Genomic DNA, 9,624 nt, shown 5'->3' on the forward strand with positions numbered 1-9,624 from the left:
GGGGGTTGGAGAAGTTGAGTTATTGTTTGTCAAGTTAAAGGCCAACATTATTCTTGATTTTCTCCTACGTTGCAACTACGACACCCCAAATCCCCATCACCACATGTTTCGTTTTTGACACTTTTTGTTGGTATGTTTGTCTTAACTTGTATCCCCACCTTTATTATTTTTATTATTTTCTTTTTCTTAAGTTATCATCGTCAAATGTTTACTAAACGAATTGCAAAAGCAACGGGTCGGGTATGAGTCAGGTTTAAGTGATTCCATACCTGGACCCGATTAAGAATCGTTGTTCTAGACTCGGACCCGACAGGTCTTCATCTTAATATATAATATAAGACTGTTGAACTAATGACTTATTAATCAATTAAATCACTCAATTTCATTAAATTGACTTTCGTTTATGTCATCATTTAGATTAACTATAAATTAAAAATCTTAATAAGCATTATCCAAATATATTATTATATTAGTATTTATATTATTTTGTAGAAAAAATCTCATTAAATTACACTTTTTTGTTTCCATCAACAATTTATAATTTTTAGCCCTGAATATTTAATTTATATTTATTTTTAGCCATAACTTGAGAAAAGTTTTTAAAATTTACAATCATTTAATTAGTTTAAAAAATTTTCAATATATTAAATATTGTATACAAAAAATTATTTCAAAACCTAATAACTTATTAACAAATATTATATTAGATTTTTATAAATTATAATTATTAATATTTAGTTTAATATTTAATATAAACACAATTTGAACTCTAGATATGTATCCCAAACATAATAACAGATGACGATATACAACATCCTTATCCTAAACACAATAGAAATCACAAAACATGAGATGGTCACAGAACAAAACACGATTTACAAAAGAGCGTTACTTGAATACTAAATCGAAGTCAATATGAACTCCATTCAAGATTCATTTTATCTCTCAATAAAAAAAGGTACATAATTTTCTCTTTTTATGTATATTAGTTTTGCATTTTAATGTTTAAAGTTACAGTTGTCACTCAAATCAAGAGTCCTAATTTTTTATCAAAGAATATAAAAACAATTCTAATTGTTATCATATTATCATAGAACAAGTGATTGAAAATAAACCTATGCGTGTTATGGACGCACATCATAACTAAATACATATACTTGAATGTCAAGTACAAGATCACAAATATGTTTATATTTTAATTCTTAATTATCTTTCATAATAATATCACATTATGAGTACATCTGGTTTCAAAATATTCTATAATGTAGAAATTATTATATATAGCTAATGACTACGACAAACAATTCCATCAATATGTCTAGGCTAATAATTACAGTGATGAACCTATTATTATTGTACTACAATTTGCAAAGTATAACACTTAAAACTGTATTTCTTCAAAGTTATACGCCTTTATGACTTGAATATATGAAGATCTACTATTGATAATATCGTAAATCCCGTGTCCAGTGTTGGACACGGGTCTAAAATCTAGTTTACTTACTAATCATCGGGTCCTCGGTTTCCTCTCGGGTAATCGGGAAACCATTATTATTAAAAACTTTAAAACCCTTTACTAACTATATAAATATTATACGGGATATTAGTTATAACAGTAGCAACAGAGATAAGCTGCCCATGAGCATCATGACATAGGTAAAAGGGAATGAGGAGGCAAGCCCCCCATCTTCCGCATATCTTGCTCATCCGACATCAAATAAAAAGACCAACTAATACTACAAGAATAACATGTAGCTTATTGCTAAATCAATCAGGTGAAGAAATGGAGTAAATTAGCTTTTAATCTGAGGACATTCAGATTATGTAGTGTTGATATAAATATATTAATACTATGTTAGCATTTCATACTATCTAGACTAACTGGAAACAAAAGTATTATTATTAATATGTAATATAACATATACGGGTCAGGTATATTGGTTCGGGTATGCGGGTATTCAACTAAAATCGGACCCGGACCCAAACCTGCAAAAAAAATTTGAAAACTATCCCCATACCCGGCCCAAAAATGTCGGGTTTTGGATTTTATCACTGGGTACGAGTTTATTTGTCATCCCTAGTTGCAACAGTTACTTCCATCAAAATTCATCGCCAGTCTATTATTACTTTTTAAATTTTTCATTTTTGAAAATTTTATTTCAACTATTTTTATTTTTATGTTATATAATATTTAAATACCTTACATATTTATAAGTGAGTTTTTTTCAACTAAAAACTTAGTGTGGACAAATGAGGTGTTAACAAATAATTATGAAAGTCCATACTAAAAAGTGTGAACTTTTAGTTCTACACACTTTTAGTTCTATATATATTTACACACATAAAAGTGACAACATTTTTCTAAAACTTTAATTCAACTATTTTTATTTTTCCAAAATTTTATTTCAACTAAAAACTTAGTATGCACAACTAGAGTGTTATAAAATAATTATGAAAGTCCACACTAAAAAGTGTTAATATTTAGTTCTACATACTTTTTTGTGTAATAAATTTCAACTTTACAAGATATAGATATTTAATGATTTTTTGGAAAAAGATATGAGATAAAAGGACCAATATACCATAATGTAATGTCACATCAGATGTCAACGTGAGTTTTTTTTAATGATGTGGCAGGCCGAGACATGACACTTCACGGGTGACTAACGATGAAAACGAACGATATTATTTTTATTGAGAAATTTTTAAAAATGAAATAATTTAAATAGATGAAACTTAAATAGGTTCTCTTTATTAGGACTTTTAAGTAAAAAGGTTATTATTTTTTATGGATTTTTTTTTTTAAGTACTATATATGACTAACTATTTACAAACAAGTATCATTATTATTATTCCTAGTACACTTAATATAATTTCTTAAAAGTATCATCATTAATTTTTTAGAAGTTTAATTTTTTTTATCAATGAAGGTTTATACTTTGAACTTTAAATTATCAGCTTGGATCACCATTTGATTATCGAGAGCCTTCAGTTAATCTGTATGAGGTGGATTCCGTAAAATCCAGTAAATGGGCTCAGAGACAACATTGGGCCAACTTCCCAGATTTAAAAGTGACCTTTGAAGGCTTGAATTGGGATTTGGGAGTTGGGAGGAACACCAGTTACAAAATGAATATATTTTGAAATAATATGCCATGGATGAACGTCAGAACGTGTGTGTTGTCTTGATATTTTAGAATGTCGACATAATTTGAAAAACGTGTTGCCAAACCTCAAGTGTACGTCATTGTGAGGCTTCATTATTATTTCATTTAAACTCAAATGACTTTCACATTAAAAGTTATACTAAACCAAGTTCAAATCTATATATTAGTAGGTAAATGATTAGCATATATATAAATATACGCACGCGGTGAAATTTCAGTAACACAAATCTCAAACAACTAATAGTTAACAAAAAGTGTGATTTAATCAAGAAAAAAATTTTTTTTTTTCAAGATTAACGTGTTGTTAAACACTTAAATAATGATAATTAAGTTGTAACTTTATCAATTTTTTGATGCATCAAGATAAATTTTTTGAATGTTCTTATATTGTTTTAATTTAAGAATAGATAGTATTTTATTAAACACTATACATACACACGCACACAAAGATTTAGGTGAGAATATTTTTTTGACGAGAACCATAAGAGTTATTAAAAGTATGCATCACTAGAGATGTATTTTTTTCTTTCAAAAATCGTAAGAAATTTAAAATTATGTATTGCATATATGTTCATATGCCAATTTAGATGTAAACAAATTAGTTAAATTCATGTATTAGAAATTAATAACTTAAATATATTTAATCACATAAATTTTAAACATATATAACATCACTTGTGTATAAATATAACCTCAAATAAGTTATCATGTATATATAATAAAGATAAGTATCATATAATAGAACTAACTATAACCAAATGTAAATAGTAGAAACGAACTACGATTTTTGACATTATATGTTAACAAATTGGTAAAAATGTTTAAATCATATGGGTTGTCATGTACGCTAAGTTACATAATTTAGACAATTTACCAAGTTGTTAATATGTAATCCCTCCATCCTACTAAACATGCCCGCCTTTAAAATTTCAAAGTCAAACCTTATGAACTTTGACGATAAATATTTTTATTTGTGTTATATAATATTTGATGAAAGTTATACCAATGAAACACACATATAAAACACAATTCATTCATATAATCAAATATTATACATCACAAACAAATATATTTATAGTCAAAGTTCGTAAAATTTGACTTTGAAAATTTAAAAATGGACAACTTAGTGGGACGGAGGAGTAATGTTTAAAACCTTTATTGTTCATTCATATTATATACATTTAGTCGTACTGTATTAAGTTTTATTATTAGACCATCTTAAACCTACCACACTGAAACTTAGTTTATTCATGACATGTGAGTAATATGCCGAATCATCACATTGAATCATTTTATCATTAACCCTTTTACTGAAATCTCAGTTTATTTGTATCACATCATCAATTATATATACCGAAAAAACATATTTTTTTAAATTAAAAACACAGATTTATTTATTCAATAAGTGTCGACATTTTGTGTCATTCTGAAATCTTAATTCTAATCAAAAGCATTGACTTTGACAAAAGCTACATTGGAGAAACTGTTCTTATCACATATCATTTTCCTTCTATTAAAATAAAAATCCGGTTTTTCCGAAAGTAAAAAATAAAAATCAATTTTTGTTTTTGTAATTTTTAGAGTTGTAAAGTTACCATAATAGATTTAGAGGTAAATTACATTTTTGTTCGAGAAGATTGACCGATTATCATTATTTTTCGTGATGTAACTAGCAAAAAAACCTCCAAACCTATGCGTTTTTTGCAATTTTCGTCTTTGGTGCCAATGGCGTTAACATAATAAGGTTAAGTCCCTTCACATACATTTCTCATGAGGCAAAACAATTTTTTTTTGACATTTTTGGCAAATGTAAATAATTGTAGTTTTAGTTCCTGGCTGTCAAGGTTTAGATTATTTCTATCTCTTATTGGGCGTAAATAACGATTGCCAAATAACACCCATAGTCAAAGATTGCCTCTATCAGTTTTTACCAAAAACACATCTCCATATAAATAGTTAGATACTACGAGTATATATTATTTTTTATTTATATATTTACCATAATATAAAACCTTTACAAACCATAATATAAGCAGATAGTACATGAAATGTGGTATACATATACGATGATCAATGAGCAAGATATGTCCTCACGCCTTTAATTCTATTATCAGAGATTATAATAATAAAAGTAAAATTCGAACTTAATAGCTTTGGTTAAACCAAAAGACGACCCATGTGAGGATGGTATTAATTAGTCAAAATCTTACTCTATTCTTTATTATAAGAACCAATCAGGTGGTTATCTAATCTTCACAAAAGTTTCCTCTTGGAAAAAAAAAACAGATAGAAAGAAAGAAAGAACGAACCTTATATATAATAAGTGTATATAGCACTACTAGACTACCATGATTAAAGTTATAGACTTCCGAAAGTTAGTTTTTGTTGCTTTCTTGGTTTTAGACCTACTAACTACCCAAGTTTTGGCTGAATGCACTTGTGAACAAGAAGAAGACGAGGGCAAAAAGAGTGAAGCTCTCAAGTACAAACTGATCGCCCTCGCATCGATCCTCGTCTTTGGGGCCATCGGTGTATGTATCCCATTCATCGGTAAAATCGTCCCGGCTCTTAGCCCTGAGAAAGATGGCTTCTTTATAGTCAAGGCATTTGCAGCGGGTGTCATACTGGCTACGGGTTTTATTCATATACTTCCTGATGCATTTGAGAGCTTAACGTCTCCGTGTTTGAAAGAACATCCGTGGGGAGAGTTCCCTTTTACGGGGTTCATTGCGATGATGGCCACCATTTTAACACTCTTGTTTGAGACTTCATCCGCGGCTTATCAAGTCAGGGGAAGCACTGATCCTCATAAGCCTGAAGAAAGTCATGGAGATGAAGAAAATAACCCGCGACATAGTGGTCAAGTGGCTGCTCACACGCATGCGACTCATGGACATGCTCATACCTCTGCGGGTACTTTGTCACAAGCAGATCGATACCGAATAGTTTCCAAGGTAAGTTAAATAAACATATTGTTTGTATTCTACTTGGTCGATCGATCTTCATCAAATTATATTTTGAGATTGCTAATTAATTTGTTTTTATCGGTTTAGATCGAATAATTGACCATATGTTTGATTAGGTTGAATTGTTTAGTTTCAATGGTCCAGTTCATTAGATAATCAGTTATTACCCCGGCCCTTATAATTACTATATATACGGCTTGCGTGAAAAGAATCTTTTGACTATTTCCTATACGATATATATATACCAAAAAAAAAATCATGTCTCATGCGATCACAAGAAAAACAGTATGACTTTTAAAACCAATTAATAATGAGATTTTGAAATGAAAAATTATTGTAGTATATATATATACACTGTATACATGCTAGTTTATGATCATGTAAGTGTTAATAAATGGCTGTGATATGATGCTTGAGCCAGGCTCAAAACGAACCCAAAATCAAAGACAAAAAACGAATACTGAAATAACTGCAACATGTGCTCATATTAATTAGGTGCGTGCATGGTTTATGTTAAGGTGATATATATATATATATGAACTAGGCAAGATATAAGCCATGTGATGTTATATATATATATATATATATATGAAGCTTTCATCTTTCATTTGGATATAGAATATAGAGATAAAAAGGCGAAATCTAGCTATTATACGTACTAATCTCAACTCTGCTAGCTCTAGCTCGTTAGTAGGAGTACTTTATAACTTGTTTCCTACCTTCTGTATTGCCCGTTAAATCGGTTGAAATGTTTGGTTCAAAGATAACAAAAACAATAAACATGCTTTATTTTTTATTGTTGGTACTACTTGAATTCTAAAACTATATATATTGATATAATCCTAGAATATTGTTTATCGAAACTAAATGTCTTTTATTATTCCCATTGCTGCGCGCAGGTATTGGAACTGGGTATTATCGTACATTCGGTAATAATAGGCTTGTCGTTGGGTGCTTCTGAAAGTCCAAAAACCATCAAACCGCTTGTCATTGCATTGACTTTCCATCAATTCTTTGAAGGAATAGGTCTCGGAGGATGCATTTTTCAGGTATATATATATATGCATCCCAATTTTTCCCAATCCTGATGATTTGCCTATATATATAGTACAAAGTTTTTAAGGAGATGGTGTGGTTGTTGTAGATGAACTATACGCGTGCCATGTTATATTATATATATGAAGGATTCTTTTGAAAACTATATATGTAATCAAGTTATAATTAATCCTTGCATATTACAATATAATATATCACAAAAATATAATGAAAGATCCACATAACGTACGGTCATTCACTGTGAATGAGGCACTAGAGGGTCTGATTTCACACTTACCATACGGGAATTAGACCCTCTAGTGCCTCTTGCACACAAGTAATGTATGTATGAAACAAAAGATACATGCCATTCATTAACTCAATACAATCTACAGTAATTAATATGGGTGTACTGTGTTCACAAGGACATATGGTGAACATCTTTTTCAAATCGAAAACTACAGTTTCAGAAACCTTTATAATTAATTTTGTGGCTGTTATTGTTTCTATTATGTGGATTTAAAATAGAACCTGGTCATTGTTTTCCTCGCAGTAACTATCATCTATACATACAAATGTATATATATATTTGCAAATTAAGAAGACCATATCTACCCCAACCCCGGCCCTTACATTGAGAAATGTCTATTTTATATGTGGTAATACTACTTGTAAAATATTGCAATGGTGTATTAATTGTCCAAGTAATGGTAGATGATATGCTTTTCTTGTACAAATGAGACAATTAATGTAATGTTGAAACTTTATTACTGCAGGCAAAATTTAAATCATTAGCTGTTACGATAATGGGAGCATTTTTTAGTCTTACAACCCCAATCGGGATTGTGATAGGCATAATTGTAACCAATAGTTACAAGGAGAACAGTTCTACGGCTCTAATCGTTGAGGGTGTATTAAACTCTGCATCGGCAGGAATCTTGATCTACATGGCGCTTGTTGATCTTCTTTCACCCGACTTCATGAACCCAAGGATGCAAAAAAACAAAATGCTTCAATTGGGTTCAAATGTTTCACTTTTTTTGGGTGCAGGTCTTATGTCGCTCCTTGCAAAATGGGCTTAGACCCCTTTTTCTCTTAATGTATAGTGAATGTCTCACATATTTATGACATACTTGTTGTGTATGTTATTTTGAATGATTTGCCAGTGCAATTTTGAATTTCATTACTTGCTATTGAATGAAATAAATTACATAAATGTTCATCAACTGTAACTTTGTGAGTGGTGACACATGTTGTAAAAGATTGTGTGTTTTTGCTGTTGATCAACTGTAATTAGTAACACATGTTGTACAAGATTGTATGTTTTTGTTGATTGAATCGTTGAATGTTTAATTATTACTCGTAATTTTTAATCTTGTTGATGGTTTGACCAAATTTTCGTTACTACTGTATTCAATTATTACTATTAATAAGATGAGTACGTAGATGACAACGACCTAATATGTTGTCATGACGCATGACCCCTCAAACATACAGTAAAAAAGGAGTTGAACTTACCGGAAATCATTCTGGGCTTCGGGGGCCTTATAAATGAATATAGGCTGCAATACTGTTTTTGTTCATTGGGCCAAATCAGTTTAATTCTTTACTGGGCTTAGAGAAGTTTGTTAATACTTGGGCCAGAATTGGATGAAGGAAAAACGATAGTAGGTATTTGATTTTTCTGGCTGAAGTAAAAGCAAAACTAAAGTAAAGTAACTCTCAATGCCGTCTTACACGAATTTTGGGTCCCAATACCATCTTTGACGGTGTATGGGGAGGTTGATATGTAGACAGTCTTAACCTACCAAAGGTAGAGAGGCTGCCTCCGGGTTCTACAATAGGTAGAAAAGGACCTCCAGCCTTGCTGGACATGAGGATCGAACCCATGACCTCTGTTTCCAGAGGCATGAGCTCCAACCACTGATCCAACCCAGTTGGTTATTTTTTTCTGGTTGAAGTGCTATCCGTTTTAATACGGTTAAACAAAAATGTTTTTTCAATTTTATAGTTTTTACATGCAATATATCAAATCTAAAAAATTAAAACAAAATTCGCTATGAATAATTAATACATGCAACATAGAGTGAAGAGTAACGATGGCCAACGATCGCCTCTGGATTGTCTCACATATATAAATTAACACTACGGTAAGAACACCTTTAAAATAAAAATTGGTGAAAACACTTAAAAACTTCATTCTGATGCATTAAAAGTCCATAAAACCAAGATAGTGTATAACTAATTATCATTATTTAAGTGTTTAACAACACATTGATTTGTCAAAATCATGAAAACTAAGATAGTGTATAACTAATTATCATTATTTAAGTGTTTAAATTTATGCATCCATTTTTGTTAAAAAAAAAAAAAAAACTTTTTAAGTGTTCTTACAGTGTTCTTATTTTAAGGATGTTTTTATTTGATTGACCCATATATATATATATATATATAGG

The 9,624-nt window shown here is 30.2% G+C and overlaps 1 protein-coding gene across 1 annotated transcript; it reads left to right on the forward strand.

Annotated features, from left to right (window-relative positions):
* The first annotated feature begins 5,399 nt into the window (after nt 1–5,399).
* LOC122592657 (zinc transporter 5-like) lies at nt 5,400–8,429 on the forward strand. Its single transcript, XM_043764940.1, has 3 exons — nt 5,400–6,121; nt 7,033–7,182; nt 7,945–8,429. The coding sequence occupies exons 1-3, from the start codon at nt 5,516–5,518 to the stop codon at nt 8,248–8,250; spliced, it is 1,062 nt and encodes a 353-aa protein (XP_043620875.1). The 5' UTR covers nt 5,400–5,515; the 3' UTR covers nt 8,251–8,429.
* Nucleotides 8,430–9,624: the final 1,195 nt, after the last annotated feature.

Source organism: Erigeron canadensis, chromosome 3 (assembly GCF_010389155.1).
Source record: "Erigeron canadensis isolate Cc75 chromosome 3, C_canadensis_v1, whole genome shotgun sequence".
Classification (NCBI taxonomy): Eukaryota; Viridiplantae; Streptophyta; class Magnoliopsida; order Asterales; family Asteraceae; genus Erigeron; species Erigeron canadensis.